At 44.5% G+C, this 27290-nt stretch overlaps 1 protein-coding gene across 1 annotated transcript; it reads right to left on the bottom strand.

Annotated features, from left to right (window-relative positions):
* Positions 1-396: 396 nt before the first annotated feature.
* LOC133402449 (potassium/sodium hyperpolarization-activated cyclic nucleotide-gated channel 3-like) lies at positions 397-22311 on the bottom strand. Its single transcript, XM_061676152.1, has 8 exons — positions 21397-22311; positions 15223-15646; positions 13569-13730; positions 12619-12837; positions 10827-10973; positions 9327-9567; positions 8177-8341; positions 397-5327 (listed from the first exon to the last, which is right to left on the bottom strand). The coding sequence occupies exons 1-8, from the start codon at positions 22008-22010 to the stop codon at positions 3835-3837; spliced, it is 3465 nt and encodes a 1154-aa protein (XP_061532136.1). The 5' UTR covers positions 22011-22311; the 3' UTR covers positions 397-3834.
* Positions 22312-27290: the final 4979 nt, after the last annotated feature.

Below are 27290 nucleotides of genomic sequence, written 5' to 3'. Positions count from 1 at the left end.
ACTTTTGATCATTTGTGAGTCAATTGTAATCCTTGGAAGAATACCTACCAAATCAAATATCTGGGTTGCTAGATTAAAGACGGCACACAAAAACTATACAGTATGTACAAAAGGAAACATAACCGGGTAATGAAATAAAAAACATTTTTTGTATTTGTTCTCACTTAAGTACTGTATTTCTAAACCAAAGATATATTGTTACTGAAATTGCCAGATTATTAAGAGTGTGGCTAATTACGTCATCATTTATTAACCAATATTTCACACTCAGATTTTAATTGAAAGCTGAAATGAACAATGCGTTATCTTGACTTTTTTTTTTTTTAGCTCACTTTCCATCCTGACATAATCTTCTGGAAATAAGGCAACTGTAAGGACAAGCATTATTGAGCAGATCTTCATTTATTGCACTGAATTCCATACCTAATATATTAAAATATAGCTCACATACTGTACACAGGAGACAGAATTCTCAGATTTCAAAGGCATCAAAAAGAACAATGAATATATAGAAATCGATGACTGTCCTTCCTATGAAAACGCACACCTTGCAGCCACAGTTACCTTCTAGTCAAGCCGGACTGATGCCTCTGGTGCTGCGGGCTTGGAGGAGAATAGTAATGAGGGATTGATCGAGACCACCGGCGGAGGCAGCTTGGTGACCCAAAACATCACTCGGTCGCAGCAGAACTCATCCTCAAGATCCACAAACCATGTAGCTAAATGACGCCAGGATACGATGGATTGTGATTCTTTAACGGCAAGGTGCGACTAATCAACGTGAAGGATTCGGTCAGTATTGACTGCATGAGATGCAGTGAAAGATGTAAATGTGCAGCAATGTGACCCTTCGGGGGTTTCTTGTTTATTACATCCGAGTAATTGCTTGTAGCCCTTTGAGTGGTGCAAGAAACAGTCACATTTCACCATGTCGTTCCTCAAATGTACCATTGATTCGTTGCCTTTAATCCATACTAAACAATTAACACAATCTGACTCAAGTGCTTTGATTCACAGTACTTGCTCGCGGCCATAAAAGACAGAGTGGTTATACAAAAAGCATGGCTTAGCTGTCCTCAGAAAGGTTGCAATAGAACAGAGAAGTGAGAGCCACGCTGCCTCTTTCACACAGGATAATCTTCCTGATGATCTACACGGTCCACCCAGGTAGACAAACATTACATTCGCTAGTTTTACAAATATGATCGGGTTTGTGTGCCCCGTTCGGCCGTGCGATATTGCTGAAGCAACTTGGAAGACATACGGACTTGAAACGAGAGAAACCACTTTCATCGAATTTCTTTGCGAGGGCAGCGGTCTCAACAGGGAAGCTCAGACTTACCTATCTTTGGCCACCTCCCCTACCTCCACCTAAGGAGCACAATGGCATTCCCAGGTAGTTGTTCGATGTGGAGGAGCGGTGGCTCTACACCGAGACCCTCTCTGATGACCGAGCTTTTCATGCAATCTCCAAGGGAGAGTACGGACACCCTTAGAAGGAAACTCAGTTCAGCCTCTTGTATCCGTGATCTTGCTCTTGACTCAAAAGCTTGTGACCATAGCTGAGAGTACGAACGTAGATCAATCAGTAAATTGATTCTTCTGTACCACGACAGACCAATACAGAGTCCGCATCACTGCAGACGCTGCACCGATCTGCCTTGCTGATCCCGCTCCTTTCCCCCCCTCACTCATGAACAAGACATCAAGAGCACTTGAATTCCTGCACTTGGGGCAGGAGCTCATCCCCGACCCGGATAGGGCATGCAACTCTTTTCCAACTGAGGACCATGGTCTCAGATTTGGAGGTGCTGATTCTCATCCCAGCTGCTTCACAATAAGCTAAGAACCACTCCAGAAAGAATTGAAGATGGCAGCTTGACGGAGCCAACAGAACCACATCATCTGAACAGAATCGATGTCCATCCCTCACTGGAAACAAACCTGACTTACAGTGCTGCAGACAAAGTGGACCACACGCTGACACCGGTCGTACAGGGACCGAGCAGTCCGTATTAGGCGGTTCGGTGATGACCGAGCTTTACAAAAAGCATGGCTTAGCTTTCAGTCACTACCCAGAGCTCGTGACCATAGGTTATGGAGGAAACGTAGATGGACAGGCAAATTGAGAGATTCGCCTGTTGGCTCAACTCCCTCCTTACCATGACAGTTTGGTACATAGACCGCATGTTGGCCTATCGATCTCAGGAACCAGCTTGTTCTCTCTCATGAACAAGACTTGGACCTCCTCCGTCTGAGGCAGGACCTTTCTCCCAATTCACAGGCGGAAATCCAGCCTTTTACGACTGAGTACCATGGCCTCCAGTTTGGAGGTACCGAGTCTCATCCTGTTTGAAAACTTTCCCCGAAAACCCTGAAGGTCAGACATCATCCGCAAATAGCAGAGGTGAAACCATCTGCTCACCAATCTGGACATTGCATACCCCTTATATTTGCCTAGAAATTCTTTATGTGAATTCTACAAATCCTTGGTGAAGTCCAACATCCACCGTGAAAAACGTTTGACTTTCTGCTGGCTAGGCTTGGGCCGGTATCAGATTCTGACGTCATGATAACTGTGAGCAAAAATGTCACGGTTTCAAAGTGTTGCAATTACAGCTCTAAAATGAAATATTTTGAAATAATTGGGTGAGATCAACTTTTTTTCCATTGAATGCACGCTGTAGGTACAACAGTTTTTTGTTTTTTTTATCACTAAAATCAAAATAATGCAACAGTAAAAGCTCTTATTTTTCAGAAAACGAGAAGCTACTTCTCTAATCTTTTCTGCTTTGAGAAGTCACATTACAACGAAAACTAACTGATGTCAGCCATGCTTGTTACCTGGTTATCTGCCTCGGTAGCAAGTCTATAGTACCAATATTTATTTTACCAATTGTAGAAATACTAACTCTTGTAGCTGGTTGCAAACGTTCAATTCAAGACACATTCATAGTTATTTATTAACGTTATCTTGAATTTGTCAAAGGCGTGCTCTTAAATGCCTTTATCGAGCTGGGGTACTCTCACTGACTGGCCACACCAACAACAGGAGGGGGAGGGGTCGTGTCACTTTGCAACACCTCATAAGCTCATAGGTGCTTTTTGAAACTGTGACTTTTTGAAACCGCGGTTTACCTTGAAACTGGTAACCGGCCCATGTCTACTGCTGGCGATGCCAACGTTTTATGTGGTTTGAAAACAACCAAAATGCACCAGAGGCCCTCAAGTCTTCTTTAGTGTAACTTTGCATTTTTAGCTGAGAAGAGGGGACGAAGCGTTTTTTTGGTTTCATTAAACCTGAAAGGAAGACAAAAGGTTGCTAGGAATACACGGTTAAACAGCTGAAATAATCACATTTTGTGTATATTGTTGTGTAAGAGATAACTTCATGAATTTATATTTTCATGAAGTGAATAAAAACAACAAAGTGGCTTTTATTACTATTTTCAAAGGAGAAATATGCTATTGAAATTGTCCATGCTAGTGGTAGACTCGTCCTGACTTTGGTTCAGTTCCCACTCAGTGACGATGTGAGTGCGAATGGTTGTCCGTGTCTATATGTGCCCTGCGACTGACTGGCGACCAGTTCAGGGTGTAGTCCGCTTTCGCCCGAAGTCAGCTGGAATAGGCTCCAGCGCCCCGCGACCCTAACCAGGATAAGCGGTGTTGAAATTGTCCATACCTGTAATCCATACATTCTGTGGTAAACATTTTCCAATCAATTAAGAATCACGCATCCTCCTACGTTTAAAGGCGCAAAGTAGGGGTAAAAAGGGATGCCAAGGAAGAGAGTATTCAGTTGTATTCATGAAAGGAGGGCATGTCTCAGCCTCACAAACTGGAGGGAAGTTTAGCCTGGTTGGGTTGGCTCTCTAACATTTTGGAGTTCACAGCGAGAAACTGCTTCTGAGGTTCAAGTCCTGAATACGTCCAGGTGACAGCACTGGTGTGACCTGGAATCGTGACCTGGGGTTTACTGGCTGCGACAGGGAAGGAGAAGGGACTTGTTTCCTCCTCTGAGGTGAAAGGTCTGTCTTGTATGTGGTGCAAAGAGCTGTAAGAGCCTGAGATGGTCTTTATTTGCTGTCTATAGAGCTCGGCTGGTGACTCGCTGCTCTCCCTGATGGTGCATCCCACCCTAGCCGGGCACGAGGTCTGAACAGTAAGGGGATTGTGAGAGTCCTTGGGCCCGGGGGGCTCGCTTTGGTAAACTGTCCTTCCCCTCACAGGACTTTGTAAGCTGGGGCTGTGGAGAGGAGGCGTGTAGCAAGGTGAGGCTTCCGCGGAACCGTACTGCATCAGGGAACCAAGGGCGGACTGCTCGGGAAGAACCTGTGGCAGGAAAATCGAATGGAGGCCAGCCAGGCTGTGCTGCGCAAGAGATCCTGCGGCCCCGACTCCGCCCGCAGATGCCCTACTGGAGGACTGTGTGCCGGTGATGATGGGAAACTGTGGGAAGTTCAGACTGCTGGCGATCTTGCCTGCGCTGCCATGACAGGACCCCATCTGCTGCGTGATGGCGTGAGAGCTCTGCTGTAGCTGGCTTAGAATCGGGTTGACAGAGCTGGAGATTAGAGGATTTATGGCACAAGAGGAGGGTGCCGGGAATCTCCCCGCCAGCCTCGCCGTCTCCGCCTGTTGGAGCAAACTGAACGGATGGGCCGGGGTGGTCATCGCGCCGTGGTAAGGCTGCGGGTGGAGCTGAGCGGCGCAAGTATAGGAGACGGCTGCCTGGCTGACGGGGAAGACTGAGGCCATGCCAGAGTGAGGAGGATTGTGGGCCGGCTGAGTGGGAGGGGCCAGTGGCTCCAGACTGCTGGTGAAGATGGGCTGGGACGTCAGAGTAGGCAAGGGATATGGTGCTCTGATGGAGGCCAGAGTGGGAGTTTCAACCTCAGTGCGGAATTTGGTTGAACCCCCAGGAGAACTGGGCACTGACCCACAGATGCTAGATGGGAGCGCTGCAGTGTGGACTCTCTTTGGTTGGCCGATGGGGTCTTTCAGGGAGCTTGGGAGCAGAGGATGATGAAAGAGGATAGGGGGCAGCTGCGAGCGGTGAGCTAATGCCAGTGCCAGCGGCGTAGTGGCTGCAGCGGCCTGGAGCGGAGCCTGAACAAGAGGGGCCCAGATGACCGGGGTGGGAGATGAGGGAGCAGGTGGGATGTTTAAGATCTGCGCGTTGCTGGTCTGGATCAGTCGCGTGCACTCGGCCATGTCGCGGTCATGCTGCACTATTCTTTGGATGATCTCACTCTCATGGAGATTTAATGTGCCAGAACTTTGGTGATGTTGGACTTTATGCCGAAGAACGGAGTTCCTCTTCCCTGTTGTTGAAAAGAGGAAGAAGAATCTGAAATGCCTAGTTGCAGACAACCGGAATGTGTACCTACCGGTCAACCTCTGAGTGATTCCCACCCAGTGTGCAGTACAAATGATGAATTATCCAATTTCACATAATTGGTTTGATAATTATGTACGACAAATAATGCATCTTTGCTCGTCTATTTAGACCAGCGACATGTAGAACAATAAAATGTTCTTCCACTAAATGGCAGAAGTTACCCTGTTATTCATAAAACAGAATATATTACTCCCGTTGGGCGAAAAACTTTCATCTCCAAAATAATCATATTTTTAAGGAAACCAAAAAACAACAACTGCATTTTTGTTGGGCGATTAAAGGACCTATAGCATCCAGATGGCCTATACTTAACTAGCAGGTTCTCTTTAAATATATTTTTCCTCAACAAAATGAAACTGACAGTCATTTCCAATAATATCAATTCGTTGTGGAGCAATCGTTAAATAACTGGGAATGCCCCTTTTACATCGGCAGAATAGATTTCCCGCAATGTGATGTCATCGACAGAACTGGAGACCAATTGGGATCAATCATCACCAAAACTTGTACAACTATGGACAAGTTTACTACTATGTACATCTCTACCCGTGCCCACTTCTACCTTTGAAAACATCCAAACGATATCCACCCCCCCCCCCCCCTCCCTCCTCCATAGGCACTCACTATAGGGAAAAAGCTAAATGTCATTTAACGTCCGAACGCTGCGATCAATCGTCACCAAAATTTCTGTGGACATCTGTACTCATGACCATTACCACCTCTGAAAATATCAGAACAATATCCCCACTATTTTATACGTTTTAGACTGTCCTGAGCAATTCGCTGCATAGCCTGGGTAGACGAAGGAATTTAAAATTGTATTTTGATCATATTTTTGATCATCAAATGTGTACAATTTCATCAAATTGTACACATTTGTCATTAGGTCAACGTGGTATGGTATGGTGGAACGTGGTTTTCCACATGCTGTACACATAGAAAGAACCCCAATTCAAATGAAGTTGGGACGTTGTGTTAAACATAAATAAAAACAGAATATTTTATGGCTGCAACAAGCTGGGACAGGGTCATGTTTACCACTGTGTTACATCACCTTTTGTTTTAACAACATTTAATAAACGTTTGGGAACTGAGGACACTAATTGTTGAAGCTTTGTAGGTGGAATTCTTTCCCATTCTTGCTCGATGTACAGCTTCAGCTGTTCAACAGTCCGGGGTCTCCGTTGTCGTATTTTACGCTTTATAATGCGCCACACATTTTCAATGGGAGACAGGTCTGGACTGCAGGCAAGCCAGTCTAGTAACCGCACTCTTTTACTACGAAGCCACGGTGTTGTAACACGTAGATTGTGGTTTGGCATTGTCTTGCTGAAATAAGCAGGGGCGTCCAAGAAAAAGACGTTGCTTGGATGGCAGCATATGTTTCTCCAAAACCTGTAGGTACCTTTCAGCATGAATGGTGCCTTCACAGATGTGTACGTTACCCATGCCATTGGCACTAACACAGCCCCATACCATCACAGATGCTGGCTTTTGAACTTTGCGTCCATAACAGTCAGGATGGTTCTTTTCCTCCTTGGCCCGGAGGACACGACGTCCACAATTTCCAAAAACAATTTGAAATGTGGACTCGTCGGAACACAGAACACTTTTCCACATTGCATCAGTCCATCTTAGATGAAATCGGGCCCCGAGAAGCCGGCGGCGTTTCTGGGTGTTGTTGATAAATGGCTTTTGCTTTGCATAGTAGAGTTTCAAGTTGCACTTACGGCTGTAGCGCCGAACTGTATTTACTGACATTGGTTTTCTGAAGTGTTCCTGAGCCCATGTGCTGATATCCTTTACACATTGATGTCGGTTTTTGATGCAGTGCCGCCTGAGGGCTCGAAGGTCACGGGCATTCAATGTTGGTTTTCGGCCTTGACGCTTACGTGCAGTGATTTCTCCAGATTCTCTGAACCTTTTGATGACATTATGGACCGTAGATGATGGAATCCCTAAATTCCTTGCAATTGTACGTTGAGGAACATTTTCCTTAAACTGTTCGACTATTTTCTCACGCACTTGTTCACAAAGAGGTGAACCTCGCCCCATCTTTGCTTGTGAATGACTGAGCAATTCAGGGAAGCTCCTTTTGTCCCCATTCATGGCACCCACCTGTTCCCAATGAGCCTGTTCACCTGTGGGATGTTCCAAACAGGTGTTTGATGAGCATCCCTCAACTTTCTCCGTCTTTTTTTCCACCTGTCCAGCTTTTTGGGAATGTGTTGCAGCCATAAAATTTGATTATTTGCTAAAAACAATAAAGTTGATCAGTTTGAACATGAAATATCTTGTCTTTGTAGAGTATTCAATTAAATATAGGTTGAACATGATTTGTAAATCATTGTATTCTGTTTTTATTTATGTTTAACACAATGTCCCAACTTCATTGGAATTGGGATTGTAATACAAGAAACATTTGTTATCATATAATTTACATCTCATCATGTTTCGTTCGCAGTTTATTATTTGTATAAAGAAAGAATATGTTTGATTCCAAAATGATGACCGATGGTTTTAATGCACTTTTTTTGAGGAAACATCCAAGGGTCCTGTTGATGCATTCATTCCAAATTAAGACAGGTAATCCAAAGGTAATCAAATTTCAATATAACTTTGGGAACGTAATTGAAATAGTTGCACTACTATTACATTTTCAACAGAGTAACTTGTAATTGTAACCAACTAGATTTCCAAAGTCATCTTACCAACACTGGTCACTAGCCATACTGTACATAAATTGTAAGATGTATCGCCAAAAGGTCTCACCGATGCGGTCTAGTCGGTCGAGGGCCACTGTCTCAAAGGCTCTTCTCATCATGGGATACTCCTCCAGCACCTCGTTGAAGTTGTCCACTGACAGAGAGTAGAGGCGGCAGTAGTTCTCTGCTCGCACACTAGCGGTCCTTCTGCCTCGGGTCAGGAGGCAAATCTCTGCAGGGAGGGGAAGAAATATTGTTTCAAAAAACTGTTTCAAAGAGGGCAAAATGCAAAGTGAAAAAACATTTTTGGTGTATGAATTCACACATTTTTGGAGATGATTCTACAAAAGGAATATACCATAAATGCAAATATCAAACGTTTTTCACTTGTTCCGTTAAGAAAAATCAAATCAAACTGGCAAAATTGTTTCAGTAGGGGTAGTTGATGAAACATGAAGCGCGCTGACTCTCAACTCCACAGATGGAGCACTTCATGCAATTTCTGCAGCTTACAGTTTGTCCTGACCTAATCTGTCGTGTCAGATCAGAAAAAAATTAAATAAAGCGCCATTTGAAAAAAAAAAAAAAAAAAAAAAAAAGATAGACCTATTTTTGAGGGCAGACATATTGAGGATATAGACACAAAACCACAGGGTCTCTCACGCTTGCTTCGCTGTCCTGTTTATTGATTTAATCTATTTGAGTCACATGAGCACACAGGACTGCTGACAAATTTACGCTCCACGTGTTTGTCCGAATACATTTTCTCTTCAATTTTAATTTGACCATTCTGGAGACTGTACTCACCCTAAAACGTTAAAACACTCACTTGTTACGTTTTGTCAAATGTCAAACAGGCTTCTGGACAAACTGTACCTGACTGATGAAATAGCAAAAACAGTCTTCGATATTTTCCATAACAGCAGAAAAAGAAGAATACAATTCAGCTATAAATATTGATTTAAAAAGGGGGAAACCCCACAGATGGAACCAAAGATCAAAAAAATCACTGCCGCTCTTAGTCCCGAGCCCCTTTTAAGGAGATGATGTGGACAATTTTTCCCAGCCGCAATAGCGCGGGAAGTTAATCTGCTGAGTGCCCGAGCAAAATAAATCAAAACAAGGCTGACTATTGCCGCTTCTTCACATCAGCGAACCGCTGCCAGCCACGGGCTATATTAGTATGCGTTAAACAGCCCCTTGTGTGAGGACATTACCTCCGAAATAAGAGCCATCTGACAGCTTGGTGTCTTGGCTGTTTTTGGTCAGGACGCTGACGACCCCGTGCTGGATGAAGTACATTTTCTTGCCGATGGTTCCCTCTCTGATGATGTAGTCACCCGGCTGGAAGACCTCGAAGCGCAGTTTGGTCAGCATGGAGGTGACGAAGTTGGGATCGGCGTTGGCAAACAGAGGCATGGAGGCCACAAGCTTACGGCAGTTAAAGTTGATGATCTCCTGCAGTGGTGGGAAGTAGCACAATACAAATGCTTCCTTACTGTACTCAGATTTTAGATGGAGATTTTTCAGGTATCTGTACATCGCGTACAGGAAATATATTTCTGATGACTTTTTACTTTTACTCCCCACATCAAAAAAACTGATATTGTATTGACCGCAGCAGATTACGACATGACGTAAAAATGTAAATCGAGATGTGGTGGGTGAGATCTAGATTGATTGAGACCTTGGCGACTCATAAGGCGGAAAAATACAGGGACAATAGCGACATGGAGGAACGTGAGCCAGGGAGCATTAACGACGACGGAAACAGATTTGAAGAAGCAAAACATTCCCCACTCGTGGCCTTATTTAAGAGAATTGTTTTCTGTTGATTTGTGGCAAATGCATTCCGTCTAGTGGCAGCAGACACATGCAAGTCAGGTGTATTTTTCCCCCGGCTGTTATCATTAGCTAATTTAGCTTTTTCATTGTTCAATTTACACCACGAGCGAAGTGATGGGAACAGGTTTTGTGAGTAAAAAAAAAGTCGAGTCGACGCTAGCCAGCTCTCAAAAAAAACAACATGCGACAGGATTTCCCCCCCCCCCCCCCCTCAGTACGAGCACTACTGTAAATTAATAAAAGGATAAAAGATTTGTTTTCCCCCATTGAGCCAAGTTATCAAAACAGGTATTCCATACAATTGACAGTAAAATCTTTTTTACCTTTTGTATTTCAGAGTGGGTACTTTTATTATTTTTACTGAAAATACTGAGTATTTTTGCTACTGTACCTCTGATCTCCTGAAAGGGGCACAATCATAACGTGTGAGACCTTCACGTCGTTGATACATTTGCAATTATTATGAAAGCAGCGTGAGTAGCAGCGCTCGGTTAATGACGCCCACACGCAGTCTCCAGCATTTACTAATCAGATTACATGACGATAAACATTATGGTAAAAAGATACAGAGCTCGATTATGTCTCGGCAGTTTAGATCTAATATGATCTCCTTTTTTAAATAAATGTTGTTGTTTTTTTTTGTACAGTTCCCCACAAAACGAAAAGACATTCAAAATATGGAGACAGGCAATATCCATCACAGTCCACGTGGTGACCGAGGCGGTTAAAGTGAATGTCAAATGTAAAGCCGGAGCTTTACATTTGATTTGATTACATTTCCAATGCAATCAACATATTTACGACCCAGTAAGTTAAAAGAGGAGGGTGTAAAAAAAAAAAAAAAAAAATCCCCAAAGCTGATTACTTCTGACCTCTCGCAGTGGTTCGTTCAGCTCCTCCAAAATGCTCTCCTCATCGAACATCTTGCCCTGGTAGCGGTGCTCGTAGTAATCGTGGATTCTCTGACGCATGTCGGCGGGGAGTTTGTGGAAGGACATGTACTGCTCCACCTGTTTGTACTGCGACCACAATCCGAGAATGATTGACGATACAAAAAAGTAAGCCATTTCTACGTGAGAAAACAAGCAATCGTTATGTATCCGATAATGAAGGCAAAATGCAACGTCGTGGCAAATGTAATATAGGAATTAATCTGTTTGATGTGTTGGCCCAGGGGTTGACGATAATGTGCCTCGTTATGTTAACACTCAACTGTCAGGCCATCTGTGAAACGTGTCCACAGTGGAGGTTTGGGCCTCTGGCCCATCTGACAAATACAGTTGTGCTGCGCAGCCTGCGGCTAATGTTATTAACTACTGTGTCCTTCGGCCAAGTGCTCGGCAAGCAAAACATCACTAATGGACAGTGGATTCAACCTGTTTGTTTTTGCCCTGTTCTAAGTCTACCTTTTATTATATGCCAGCCCTCGGCTGTTTCCGCTCAAAATACGTTTCCTACACATCCGATATACACTATGACCAGCCACAATGTTAGGTGCACCTGCATAATCTAATAATCATAGAAATGATCCCATTTCACTTCATTCGTACGCAAATGATTGTTTATTAATTACGTGTACAAATACATATTCTTTCATCGATCTATGCCACCAACGTATAGGGAGAGGCAGAACCTTATTTGGAGGTGAACCTTGTGAATTTCCATCCATCCATCCATCCATCCAATTTCTGTACTTTCGGATGGAATGCTTTAAGGTCGGAGCTTTGAATTTCAGAGGTGGCCGGGGTTCTCGACGGAAGGCTGGCCGCCTCCCATGCGTGTCGGGAATAAACTGGGAGAATATTTTTAGGTCAAAGATCCATCAGCAGCCACCCAGCCTCTCCCCTGTTGGCGATCGTTTTTCAAGGGGCACAAAGGTGCATCAGCACGCCCCATTTCTGTGGGACCAGCCGATGTTGTGTGATGGAAGACTTTTGCATCTTGGTAAAACCGGAGTACATAAATTGCCTCAAATTCGCGTGTCAGAATCAGAAAACTAAGACTGAAACCAAAATGTTATCGTTTACCAGTTTTCTGGAATGCAGCAATTAGTAATTGTACAATCAGACTGACCTGATGTCGCTATCTAGCAATTGCTATGATGTACTGAATGTCTGATATATAGTGGAGGAAATAATTATTTGGTGCCCTGCTGAATGTTGCTCACTTACCAGTCTCCTATTTTATGGTTGTTTATTATGGCAATAGACAAAATATCTGTAAAATGCATCACCAAAAATCATGTAAAACATGTTTACATATTAACAGACAACATTCAAAACACAAAAAGCGTTTATATTGTGTGTACTTGTACCTTTTTGACTGATATTTTGTCTTTCACCAAATGAATAAGCAAGCATGAAAAATAGAGACTGTTAATTTGATTGCGTGTGAGTAAACTGACAAATTGAGCTGGTGTGCAAAGAATGATTCCTCTCCACTGTAGTTGATTTGGGTTCATTTCTTCGAGCACAATTTCTGAGGGAAATGTCATTTCTTTACCTAAAGTATCCAGCGAGTGTATTTCTCTGTCGCGTAGAGACGAACGTAATGCCACGCACAGATGCACCGCCACAAAAGTCGCAGTGTCATTTTGACCCTCAATATTTCATCTCTCTGACCTGAAACGTCATTGCGGCGCATTGAGGAATTGTGGCCTCCTACCTTTTCTTGGTACTGCCTCCTGGAGGAGTCCAGAGACTGAATGAGGGCAGTGGCGTGCCCCACAAACATGGCAAAGCACGTTGCGCCCACAATCATGCTGAGGATGGTGAGCCACACGTCGGCCATTCCTATTGGCGGGTACAGCCCGTAGCCGATGCACAGCATGTGGCTCATGGCTTTGAAGAGGGCGTAAGAATATTGCTGACCCCACGTGTCATTCTGGAGGGGGGGAAACAAGCGGAAAGAACATTTATTGATGTCCGGCTCAAGCCAAGTTGCAGGCAGTGGTGAACGTCATTTTGTAGTGTTTCTACTGGCTGTATGTACTGTATGTGGAAGTTTTTTGGGTTTTTTTGTCCGATCAGATTTCAGCCTCTAATGTGCTGCCATGCTACTCTTGCCTGCCGAGGGCTCCCAGAATCAGGAGTTCGAGTCAATGTAACTGAAACTATATCAGCAATGGGACTGATTCTTTAACCGATCAGATTTCAAATTCATCCTCACAAGGCCAGCGCTCTGGCCCTCGATGATCTCAGCAATTCTCCATCCTCCGATTGGTCGGCAAACACAAAACTTGTTACGGCCAACTTCGATGAGCAAAACACACGTAGCTATCTGCAAAGATATTGCATTGAATATGTCGCATCTTTGGTGAGTATGATATCTGTAATAGTTTTGTTTTTGTCATGTTTTTAGATAAATAACGATTGCAAACTCCTCCACGTGATGTACAGTATGTGGCAGTGTTGGGTGCTTTTTATATAGTATTGATGGTGCCTATAATTGCAGCGTGATAGTGGTGGCATTAAGAGGTGATTAAGTTCGGTACATCCACGCCGAAGGAACGGGGACCGAATCACAGCCCGCCACTGGTTACAGGGAGACATCGGAATCATATTTTTGTCAATGTGGTTTGTCTGAGAAGTCGTGAATAAAAACAACAAACATACCACCATCTTGTTTCGAGTGACCCAACAATCGGGAGGGAAGTCCTGCAGCATGGGAACCAGAAACTGCAGACAGCCGTCCCAGTGACACAGAAGCAGCATCATACCAATCAGGTTCATAATACGCACCATGGCACTGGCCAGGTCATAGGTCATATGGAAAACCTGACACACACACACACACACACACACACGCAGATTATCAGCATTAATGGTCGTGGAACAATGCGATGAATGTGTCTTCGTAAATAATGCTATGAAATTTGAATTCTCACTCGTGCAATTAGAGGATTTGCAAAATAGAGTCTGTTCTGTGCTCAGGATGCTGATTACTACGGTTGTCCTGTACCATACCATACCATTGTGCTCTCGATCTTCTATCGAGAACAAAAGGCTATTCCAATGTTGCGTAATAACCTGCCACCAATATGACTGGGCTACGGGGAATGCGGCCTCAATGACATTACAGTATATGAATTAAATAGTGCTGGGAAATATCACTGTTAAATACTGTCTCAAGAGAGTACTTGACAGAGAATATTGACTTATTCATGTTAAAAAAATGCTTTGCTATACTTGAAAACAATTATTTCCCAAATGTAACTCGAATAGCTGTACTGCAAATATATGCTCGCGCCTTTTCAGTACATGAGAGGGAAAATATAGCAGACAGCTCTTTAGTAGGATGCAGCGCAGTGCGACACAACTGCGCCTTCAACACACTACAACACACATCTGTTTAACAAATAGATTTCAAATTTCTGAAAGGTTTTACAACACTTGATATTTCACGATGACAGAGCGGACATGTTAAGCTTGAGAACATCCAACTTTACACATAATATGATGCAAATTAGGAAACATAAGTCGAAATATTTTCCATGCAACTCGTCACTGTTTCAGCCTCCATTGAAGAAAAGACAAAATGCTGGTAGTGATGTGGCTGAAAACATCAGAGCATTTCTTGAAGGGCCAATTACCCCACAATGACAGGGTGGACAGCAATTTCAGGGACACGTGCAAAATGTTCAATATGATCATGAAAATAGTATACATGATCAAAATGTCCTTTTATCAAATACTTTTAGACACACACACACACACACACACACGAAAAAAAAAAAAAAAAAGTTTTGATTGACTATCCTTTAACCAAGCCAAAATCATGTACATCCAATGAGAAAAAAGGAAGGAAACACATTTTCACTGTGTTGGTATGTGTGCAAATGTTTGGCCACTTATAATAAGGCATCAGAGTTGTATTATTCTGCTACACTTTTGTAACGACTTAGCGATTCAGATGAGGACCCCAAAGGCACTTTATAGTTATGAGAATACAGTATGGTTAAGTCACTCACCTTAAACAGTGTAAATGTGAAGTGAGCAATTTTAACGGATTAATGTACATTGATGTGCAGGCGTACACAGCGGCGCAGCAGAGGATTTGGGGCCGCAGAAAACAGTCTTACAGTCTTACTCCGGGCCCCCCCACCCCGTCAATGCCGCAAGCCGAAAACACTATTTTCTTGCGATTCTGTCAATCATGGGGCCCTTGGAATCAAAATAATTTCCCCCTCCCTTACGGCGCCCCTGGGTGTAACTAAGTATCTGGTTGGTGCGGGTATCACTCATTCGAGCCAATTTGTGTCAGATCTACCTCCTCCCACTGGTGGATGTAGCGGATGAGTCTGGAGAGGCGTAGCAGCCGCAGGAGACTGAGGATTTTGGTGAAGCGCACAATCCTCAGGGCTCTGGCCGTCTTGTAAAAATCGGAGTCAATGCGAGTCTCTACAATGAGAAAGATGTAGTCCACAGGAATTGAAGAGATGAAATCCACCACAAACCAGCTCTTCAGGTACTTGATCTTGATCTTCTGCGGGTCCAAGACGATCTCCGTGTTGTCCTCTTTGACGATGCCGGTGCGAAAGTTGAGGACCAGGTCCATAAGGAAGAAGGTGTCCGAGACCACGTTGAAGACAATCCAGGGCGGCGTGTGCTCGTCCTTGAAGAAGGTGATGCCCACAGGGATGATGATGAGGTTTCCCACCATCAGAAGCAGCATAGTCAGATCCCAGTAGAATCTAAAACACACATAAAACGCCCACAGCCCAAGTAGAAAAACATCCGTACACAATACGTTAGTTACAGCGGGGAAAATGAGAAGAGTCAAACTGTTGCAGGTCAGATGGATGGTTTCATGCTTTTCTCACATATTATGCTATGGAGATTAGCATTGGTTTTCAGACCAAGGGTGAGATGAAATCATCAAATTGAAGATGTGACTCTGAGTTATGAAAACTTGAATGGCATTCAGCATCCACAAATGAGATATTCCTTGGCAGATCCAAGGACATATCGTGTCTTATGGTGCGAGAAACAGAAAAGGTCAAGAACAACTACAGCGAATGGTCCTTGTCCTATAGTGCGGGGTTTGCCAACCTTTATTGAGTCGATGCACATATTTAACAAAAGACAAGTCTCACGTCACGCCAAACAAAAATGACACAGAAAGAATTTACAATGAAATAATGATTCACTCACAAATGTACTTGGTGTGAAATCAGCGCCAGTCTTGTTGACACAAAGCTGATATACAAGGTGTGTCTGAAGGTTCCAGGACTGGCGTAACGAAGTATAAAGTTTTCCTCTTTGAAGTAATCCCATTGGAGTCTGACACACTTTCCCAGGCTTCTCTGCCACGCCTTCATGCACTCCTGGAAGGATTCTCCCGGGATCTTCCTGTCATCTCGGCCATCTTCATGTCATCCGCATCTGCACGGTTCCCCTTGTTGACTCCCTTGAGCTTGGAGAGAGGAAATCGCACGCAGCCAGGTCAGGTGATAGGGAGATTGCTCCAGCACACCGATGTTCTTCTCAGTCAGGAACTGTCAGATGCTCAGGGCATTGTGCGAGCAGGCGCATTGCCACGAGTTGTCCTGGCACAACTCTCACACTAAACCGAGCAAACGCTGCAGCATCTCTTTGTCGACATGCTGGTTGATCCTCTGGTCCATGTGGCAGGGAGACCTCGTAGTTTGGGTTTAAAACATAACTTTTGTGACAATAGTCCTGGAACTTATCTGTCAAACCAAGTACCCCCAGGAAGTGATGACTTATTCTGTTGTATGAATGGCGCCAGGCAGATGCACAGGATTTTTGTACCTTCTGCCATTTGGTTGAAATACAATGTTTACATTTTTCTTTCTGTCACGATACACTGCTGGCATCGAGAGATTCACAAAAATAGATGACTTGTGGTAAATCATTTTTGGACCAATTCATTTCAATTGGATAATTAGCGCAGCACACTTAATCTGTCACGCCACTAATCTGACAAGGCACACCGGTGCGTCTCGGGTAAAAGATGTGTGTTTGACGCATTTTCGAGAGCTGATCGATCCTGCATTATTTGTGCGTACCCGTGATCTGAGGAGGTTTGAAATGTGTTCGCGGAGTACGAACAATAAGTGCGAACATATTTATGAATCGCAGATATGCTTGCTACAACCCTGTGCCCGGTTTTGCCTGTTCAATGTTTTTTGTTTTTTTATCATAATAATGTTCTAAAAGTAACCCAGACCTATCAAAATCTGTAATGTTCATGAATTGTGCTAAGCATTGCTGCAGCGGTGTTTTGCACACACCCACAAAGCTCGCGCTGGTGCAGTGATGCACATGTTAAGGTTAAATATTACAGCTTCAATGTGGAACTGTGCTAAACTTCTGCAAGATCTTTTTTTTTACTGAGCATCTCTGAGAACACGCTGTCTCTATTTCTGTTCAACGTTGTGCTTCAGGGCACAAGGAGGGAGGACTGAAAGCCCATCTGATTTGGTCATAAGAAGATATCGATTTCCACACCTGACTCAATGCTCGGGAATCCGTACCGTTGCGCTCTGTTCCATCTTTAGCTGCGTGACAAATTGATTTCGGTCATCATATCTACATCGCCTTTGTTTTCGCATGCTGCATTCAATTTCCCCTTGAAGTAGCTGATGCATGACGGCCCTTTTCTAAAAGTCTCCCGCAGAGTGATTTCCATCCAAGTACGGCACTAAGCACAGCAACAATCACTCCAATGGTTCGCAGCCAAGCCTCGTAAAAACTCCCACTGAATACAATCTTGAGTGCGTGATGACACGCGCGATCCATCTCAGAGAACTAATTAACCTCGAAATCGATCAACCGGCAGCCTGACACACCTGCACACCAGCACCAGCATCAGTAGCACAAATCAACAGCCTCGGCAGACGGACCCCTAAAGGTACCCGTGACGTGTGAGAGCGCATTATCACACTGTAACCAAAAGACGGACTTGTTTCACGAGGGATGAAAATTGATCAGTGGAGGATTGGCTATAAAACAGAGCTGATTCAATGAGGCTTTCACCTTCTTGTCGACAAGTGGAATTCATGGACTCCGTTACTGATTAAATGTGAGCAGCTTGGAATGAGGAGATGGCTTATGATGGCAGCAAATCGATCCATGATGAGGATGATAATCTAATGACTAAGACCTCGAGGGTCACTGCCTTTCAATAATGCTGTGTTAAGTAGTAAGCACTGGTTGTATTATAAGGGTGATCTGATATGAATTACGTTTGATTCCGTTAATTGCGAGGGCTCAGACCACTTATAAGCCAATATAGGTCAATTAGCACAACTGCCACATAGCCGTCCACCACCAACAATGAAAATGCGATGAAATCAAATACAATGAGTCATGTTTGAGGTGTTTATAAAAATGTGACAGTCATGAAAATATAGGTACAAATTGTCATATTGTTGGGACAAATCAGGCAAGGTGGAGCGTTTGGTTACATGGCCGCCTCATAGTCAAGAGGATCCAATGTTTGGGTCTCGCCGTGGTCTTTTCTGCAGGTGCACCACTCTGGCTTTCTCCCACATTCCGAAGCCATGCATGTTGGGTTAATTGAAGACTCCGAGTGTGAATGGAAGTGCCATGCGGCATCATTTCCCGTGATTGATAGACAACCATGGAGAATGTCAGAAAACCACAGAGACAATGTGCCCTAACGGAATGGCTCATGCTCATCTTTTGTTCTTTTTACTACTTCTTTGTCTTGTGAATGCTCTAATTAATGCACAAGAAGATGAGACCGGTCCTCTTTCCGTTGCACATTTTTCTTGTCATCTGTCAAACAAAGCATTTGTATTGCTCTCTTCATCTGCCTGTTGTCTCTGCGGTGACAGAGTGGTCCTAATTGCTCATCCCCTCTCTGGCTAAATCCACCGTTATCTCCTGGGAATCCATGTCATCTCCAGAAGTCAGCTCCCATCAGCCAGATGTTGAGTAGTTAGCATTACAGCTCTGCACACGTCACTGTGCCGCAGAACATCGGGACAGCTGGACCACACAAAAAAAAGTGTGCAGGGGACAGTGCATTACGTCCCCCTTTGCAGACCCTCCCGTTTGCTCATCAGCTGACTGTGCACGCAGCATTCGACCCTCAAAGATCAGGCAACTAGCTAGTGCAATCTGCCACATCAAAATAAAGTTTGCCGTTGTGGGGACTGCGCGCCACTTCAGAGAGGAATCCTGCACGATTTGGGTCAGAGTGCAACTCGGTTAAAGAGCACGAGAGCACAAAGAGAGCGGAGTTACGGGCAAAGTGAACACAAAAAGGCTTAAAACGGTGAAAGGGGCTTAGATCAATCAGGACAGCTGAAAAAAAAAAGGGGATCACATTTGTACCGGAGATACTTATCTCTTGTTGCCAGACCGCAGATGAAGCACAACAGCTTGCATAGAGCTCAGTGGCTGAACATACACCTGTACTGAGGCTCAGGTGCGCCGTCGTACGAACGTGCCGGCGAGCCCGGCGCGTCGGCCGCTGTATCCACTGCGGTCGTAATAAAAGACGGCAGCCGCTCATGACACAGTGGTTGGAAGAGTGCGCAGCCATGATGGATGCGTGTGCGCTCGCTACGCTTGGATATGAAGTTATATCAGAATAACAAGGACTTTAGTGGAATTGGCACCTCCAGAATATTACTTTTGTTGGACATGTGTTTAGTGCTAAAGAAACACGATTTGTTTTCTTTGGGGGCCAGTTTGTGATACGGGCTGATCAAGGATTTATGACGTTGAGACCGCGATTGAACAAGCGGAACTATGTTGCATGCAATGATACATTCTTTTGGGTGTTACTCATTCTGTAATATGTTTAAGAATGGACTGATGCTTTTCAGAGAGGCCTTGTGTTGACTTTTTAAACTATGTAAAATTGTGACAACTTTACCAAGGCTATCTTGGTCATTTAAGACGGTCATAGCAGTTGTTTTTTTTTTAAATCTACTCTGAGTCCCTTCTTATGCCTAAATGGAAACAACAACATCGCAGCAACAACAATATCTATGTCATAACATTCAGAGTGCGCATTTGAACTAGTGGTGGCTGAGTTGGGAAGGCCGCATGTCCGAAAGCACGACACTAGCGCGATGCCATGACGACACCTCGGGCACAGCGCAGCGCAAACAGCTGGGCGCCTTGATTCCATTCCAATCTCTCTTTCTCTCTCCATCCATGTCAGCATTTTGCGGGTGGCGCCCGCCCCATCCACAACATCTCTGTTCCATTAAACTAATTGTGCTGTAATAATCCCGCCTGATGTGTGCTTCTAATATCTTGAATGGTCATGTTACCCTATTTTGATTACCCCATTTCCAAGCCCCTGCTGCATTCTCTCTAATCTAATCCAATGGCCTCACTAAATGATCGGGGGGGGTGATTGTCATATTTGGGCTGTTAGGAAAACACGTACACGGACGACTTACCACATCATTAGGAACACCAGCACCATCTAATGATTGGGATTCTGCCTTTATAAAGATAATAATGCTCTCGTGAGCCACCGACGGGGTGCTATTAATTTCACAACATGCCGGTTTCGGCGAGTGGTAAATATAATCCGTGACAATCATCGAACGTTGACTATTTTAGACAGGTGAAGTCCCCTAAAAAATGAGGGTAAATTTGACCTCCACTACCTAGTTGACAACAGTAAAACGTCTTAGCAAGAAAAATTGAGGAACGTCCACCTAAAAGCCATTGGTACGACAATATGCATCACGTGGCGCATTCATGCCGCACTAATTGGCTGACGTGTCATCGGCTCATCGGCACAAAATGGCGTCGCCCATCAGTGACAACCGATCACTGATTGGTTGTCAGCTAGCGAATCAGCATAAAGGCCATCAAAACCACCCCAAAAAATGAACTACATGGTCAAATGAGTTTAGCGATACGTTGATCGTGACTTAGATTCGATCCTGCCTGCATTGTGAGCGTGTCAGGTAAGGCTTGCAGGCAGGCAACAAAATTCAATTGGCACTCCACTCGCTTTGAAAGACTTGCGACTGTCGAGGAGCACAAAGTACTGTAGAGTAGAGTAGCCCCCCCCCCCCCCCCCCCCACCCCAACTCAGGCACTGTGGTTGAAGTGCAACCAGAAATGAGTGGTGAACGAAGGTCTTCTTCACCCAAAATACGCGGTTTGAATGTACCCGATTGAAGTGGCTGCAAATTGTTACCTTACACTGATTGGCTCAATTGTATAGGTTGTTGTTGTTGTTGTTGTTGTTTTTACAGTGTACTACAGAACTCCTGGGATGTTTGTAAAACGCTGTTAATCCTTCGCGAGCAACGTCCGATTTCGTGTGGTTCCGCACCACGATCCAAACTACCGACTTAAGTGAACTTTGTTGGGGCTTGACCAAATCGAGCGGGCGGGCCTCGTATGACTGCCGGTCAACGGCATCAAACGCACGTGTACTTAATTCCGGAAGAAGTGTATCTTTCAGGTGAGTTACCTAAAATCGCTGTATGGGTGTATAATCCAGAAGCCGGCAGACTTGACGCGCTCCCTCTCGTGCTCCACGGCCCTCTCGCTCCCCAACATCCGCAGAGAGAACTTGTTGACTCCCGGCTGGAGCATCGCGCCGAACTGCCGATGCATGAATCCGGCTTGGTCGAGCCGCTCATCCTCGGCACCTTCCAACTTGATGAACGTCGTCTGCTCCGACACCGACGCTCGGCCGCCGGCCGCGCCGCTCAGACCGCCCGCCGCCGGACCGGGCTCGCCGGGGGAACGCTCCCCGACACCGGCGTCCGCCTCCGGGATGAGGCAGCGCTGCTCCGCCGGATCTGAGCCGGCAGGACGACGCCCGCCGACGGACGAGATGCTGCCCCTGAAACGGCGACAGTCCCCGTTCGAGTTGCTCTTCCTGGCGGCGTCCCTGCTGGCCTCCTCGATGCTCCTGCAACTGCTTGCGGGAGACGGAGAGGACAAATGTCTCAGCAAAATACTTTTCCTCTTTGTGTCCTTGTCGCCGCTGTCTCCTTCGTTCCCCGCAAAAGGTCTTTGCCCGATGTTTTGCGGCAAGCTGTACAGGCGCTTGCGCATGGAAGACTGGAACCTTTCCATTATTTTTTTTTTTTTCCTTTTTACGGGAGAAGAGCGCAGTGGGAAGGAGCAGAGGGGTGAACCGTATGGGTATCGCGCATTTGGGGTGCCACCGGAGGCAAAACACTGAGGAGGCGCATGGACAGGACGGCTCGCATTTGACACTTGGGACGTGCCTCTCTTTCCCACGCCAGCCCGGGTCCGAACATTGGAGATGCGTCAACAATCAAAAGTCCGCCGCGCGTGGGAGGAGGCAGGCAGGCGGTAAGCGGGTGCAAATCCACAGCGTGCTGATGAAACGGCATCGGGGTGCAGCGTGCTGAGCGTCGGACGTGCAGGAGGAGTGAAAGAGGCTGCTGCTGCTGCTGCTGAGGTCCTCGATGACCAAGCGCGGTCTCCACCTCCCGACGGGGATAAACGCGCGGTGTCAGCACAAGGTGATGACACGCATGCACGCACATGGCACATGGCACATGGCACCTGCTTCCTGACGCCCTCGTGCGTCACGCGCGCACCGCGACATTAGGTACACTTGCGCAATCTAGTCGTGCCGGTCTCCAGTTTCCCCACTGTAATGTTTAAGATCGTCAAGCAAATATAACCCAAGTGAACTGAAAATCCTGTTCTTTAACTGCTGATTTCATTTATTAAGGGGGAAACTGTTCGAAGCTACTCGGCAGCTGTGAAAATGTCACAGCCACCCCTGGTTCAATCATGAATTCATTATGGCTGATCGCACTTTTGGATTCGCTTTCACTGATCACACCCGACCGAGCCCGATTACCTCCAGACCTGCTCCAACAAGATATAACCTAAACAGAATCTGTCCCAACAAAATCAAGTCAGACAAAAGATCGGAAAAAATCTGCAACAAAATGACACGATCCCAAACAAATTCCAGAAATGTTGGGAAATAAAGTAATTAACATCTATCAGCCTGGAAAGGGTTACAAAAGCCATTTCTAAGGCTTTTGGATTCCAGCGAACCATAGGGAGAGCCATTGTCCTAACAGGGAGACAACATGGAAGAGTGGTGAACCGTCCCGGGAGTGGCTGGCCTACAAAGGTTATCCCAAGAGAAATGAGATGAAAGTGAAGCTTTTTGGAAGGTGCGTGTCTCGTTACAAATGGAGCACAGCATTTCAGAAAAAGAACATCATACCAACAGTCAAACACGGTGGTCTGCTTAGCTCCTTCAGGGCCTGGACAACTTGCTGTGATTGATGGCACCGTGAATCCTGACGGAGAATGTCCAGCCATCGGTTTGTGACCTCAAGCTGAAGCGCACATGGTTTTCTGCAGCGGGATAACCATCCAAAACACACCACCAAGTCCACTTGTGAATGGCTTTTCAAAAAAAAAAATGGTTTTGGAGTTGCCTAGTCAAAGTCCAGACTTGAATCTGATTGAAATGCAGTAGCATGACCTTAAAAAGGCCGTTTTTGCTGATTTCAAACAATTCTGCAAGGAAGAGTGGGCCAAAATATCTCCGCAGAGATGCGAAAGACTCATTGACAGTTAGAGAAAACGCTCGATTCGAGTTGCTGCTGAGGATGGCCCGAGCAGTTATTAGGTTGAGGGGGCCATCGCTTTTTCGCACAGGGCCCGCTAACTTTGAGTAGTTTGATTTTTCCTTCAAAAAAAAAAAAAAAAATGAAATGACTGTTTAAAGACAGCATTTTCAGCGCACTTGGGTTCTATTTGACAGATATTTACATTTGTTTGATGAGCTTACACATTAAAGCGGGGGAACGATCCAAAAATATAATACTTCATACTAAAATATAATACCAATCCTTTTTCACTGCACTTTAATAGTATTCCCCAACCTTCATTGACCAAAGGCGCATGGTTTCGGTCACAAAAAATGGCACAAAACGTATATAGCATACAGTGGACCCCACATACTTGCGGATCGGCACCTGCGGGTTCACCTATTTGTAGATTTGTGTCTTTTTTAAACCCTTTTTTCCCAATTTTTCTTTTTGTTTTCTTTTTTGGGGGTGAACCAATCCCCAAAAAATGCTTAATGGGGTTTTATCCCCCGGCCCAGATTCAAGTTCAAGATTTTTATTTTATTTCCCCCCCCCAATGCCGTCAATTATACGCTGATTTTTGCAAGTCGCAGTCCGGCCCCGTCCCAATTATGTCACCCCTACTTACAAAAATCTTGACCTGTTTTGGTGAAGACAAAGCTATTATTCTGTCGTATGAGTGGTTAATTGGACATAGCTGGATGAACAAAGATACATTGTTTGCAGAGAGTCGTTTTCAGAGCAATTCAGTGAACTTGTTGAATTTCCTAGGGCACTGATCGTGAGAGAGCCAATACAAGGGTTGTATCAAAAATCTTGCCTTTATGTTTGACTCTGTGAGCGTCGTCATTAGTGTGATTGGAGTTTGCAGTTTCACACTGGCGTAATGTGTGTAGTGCCATACTGATGTTTTGCATTTTGCTAATTCAGGCAACGGCAAGTGGTTAGCACAGTTCTGAAGTTCTGGGTTTGAATCGCTGCTCCGGCCTTTCCTGTGTGGTGTTTGCATGTGACCTTTTTGTGCTATCGCGAGCGTAAATGGTTGTTTGTCTATTCTTCACCAGATGGCGACCAGTCCAGTATCATTTTTATGATGGATAATCACTTTTGACTCAAAGTCAAGCAAAAAATTGTGGCAAACGTTCATGGGCCACACAAAAAGACATGGCGGGCCAGATCGGTTTGATACCGAGATTATTAGGTCGCCGTAGCAGCCAGCATGGAGCAGCCTATTCAGGAGCCAGTGCAGTGTTTCGCAAATCTTTGTTGAGCCATTTTAGCTCTTATACGTTTGGAAAATCACACGGCACACCAACCAAACCAAAAAAAAGTATGAATGCTGCCATCAGGATCTCGTCTTCAGTTTACTCACAGATTGACTTTGTGTGAAACCTGGGCCTAATTATTGAAACACAAAGCTGACTCACAGAAAGCCATGACTTCTTCTCAACGGCAACATGTGGAGAAAAAGCTTGACTGACTGTACCGACTGCCACCTAATGGATGAGCATTTAACTGTGCTGCCTGTCACGACACATCGGTGGTACAGACAGATGCACTGGCAATGTGGGACTGTGAACGGTTGTTGGTCTATGTTCTCTGCGGCTGGCCGGCGACCAGTCCAGGGCGTTTCTTGTCCAAAGTCAGCTCGGGTAGCCTCGGCTCAGCCGTGACTCTGATCGGGGTAGGCGGTGTAGAGAACGGATCAACAGATGGATCTTTACTGACACTGGTGTGACATTTCGCCATGTTAAATTGCAACTTTCAAAATTGCACTTTGCAGTTTGACTTTCTAATTTTTGAGGTTCCCCTTACTAAAAAGTCAAACATAAGATTGCCCCCTCCTCTTGAATTCATTGCAATGTAAAGATGCATGAGTTGAATCGAATACAAAACTTGAATCATTCAGCGGTCTGCGAAAAAGTAATAGCTCGTCCGTTCTAGAAGTTGTGTGTGGTCAGATGGGGGGGAATTAGAGGCTTATTTCTTTCCTTTATTTTGGATTTCAAAATACTGTATTGGGCAAGATTAATTTGGCCATAGTGCAGCTTTAGGCATGTGCCACTTAATGGATAGTCTCTTATAAACTGCCAACAAATCCTCCATATTTAAGCAGATCACTCGATCTTTAATCATCTAATTCTGTGCCATGTGTGCTGCATGGACAGCTGTTTGTCAGAGTGCAGCTGAGAAAGTGTGCAACAAAACTACGTTGAACTGTTCATTCCGAAAAGGCACACACGGTTTAAACAATAACTCAATAGCTTTGTTGAGATGAAAGCAACGAAATTGAAAATGTGTTTGTTCTTTTTGCCAAGGTTGGGTTTCCCCCCCCCCCCCCCCCCCCATGGTTAAGGATCTTGGCTCCACTGACTGAAAGTTAAATGAATAATCCAGAATAACGTTGGAAGGGTTTAGCATAGGTGCTCAAAAATCTGTGGTGTAGAGTGTTCCCTTTTTGAAATGTGTTTGCGTGTGCGTGTGTAAATGTACAGTCTGGTGAATTTGTTGCGGTGATGTTGCTCAGACGACCTCCTTGCAAATAGTAATAGCTTTCACAAAGTTGGACTGCACAATCCCGTGATGTCTTTTCCACAACCGCACATGTGCGCAAGTGTGCTGATGACCTGTATGCATGTTCACCACTCTTATAATGGATGTTTGACTTTTCACCTCCACTTATCCATAATCCCGAAGGGATAATACAGCTTGATCCCCGGACTTTCATCCAGGGGGCTTTCATCGTCACCTCTTCAATCTGTCCACATCTAATTTGGGGCTTTAACGTAAAAAACAATAGCAGGAATTTATGTAGACAGTTGGCCAACTAAAAAAAAAAAAAAAAAAAAAAAAAGAGGGGATATGTTTGAGTCTCCTGAAACAAAGTGATTTTAGAGCAGAGCCGGTCCGCCCATAGGGCGGGGTTAGAAAATGCCAAGGGGCTAAAGGGGCACACACAAAAAAATCAGGTAAACTTTTTTTTTTTTTTAAATAATTTGTTTTTGAGGGGGAATTCACCTTCAATATAATTATATTAAAACGAAATTACAATGAAATGAATACAAGCTACCAAGTAAAAGAAAAAAAAACAATGTGCATAGCGATGCATTTAAGGCCCCTCAGAATTAACAGCACTCAGCACAACAGAACACTTCTTGCCCTCGCACCCCTCCAACAGGAACGCACGACAATAAACACACATGACAGTTCGTTACAATATTAAGGGCAATAAGAACATGTAAATACATTCATTATTTAATGTTAAACTTAAAAAAAAAAAAAAAAGTTAAAACATTGACAGCCTCATTTATTGTGACTATTGAAAAAATAATAAATCTAAGGCTGGAGCTTGATGTAATAGATATTTAAAAAAAATGTACATTAGTTTCTCTATTACTAACACTTATTCCCAATAACATATTCTCTCGTTATTTCTGTAGACATTTCTCAAAATCGTAAATATGATTACAATGAAGACGTCAACGCACTTAAAGAAGCGAATTGCTAGAGACAAATGTGAGGAATGAAACTTCTTGACGAACTCTCAAACTACTGGATGGTGAAATTAAATGACACAAAAGGAAAATGTTTCTTGGTAATTGAGTAAAATCCAGATGAACTCTTCTGTCACTGACTCAGTCGCTTTCCAGCGGCGAAGCTGCACATACTGGCAATAACTTGACCACTAACTTTGAACATGGATAACATAGATTTGAAAACATTTCCAAAAAAGAATGCCCAAATGAATGCAATTACAAATGGCAAA

Source organism: Phycodurus eques, chromosome 5 (genome assembly GCF_024500275.1).
Source record: "Phycodurus eques isolate BA_2022a chromosome 5, UOR_Pequ_1.1, whole genome shotgun sequence".
NCBI lineage: Eukaryota > Metazoa > Chordata > Actinopteri > Syngnathiformes > Syngnathidae > Phycodurus > Phycodurus eques.
Note: the sequence above shows the minus strand (reverse complement) of the source record. Positions and strands in the feature narration are given on the sequence as shown.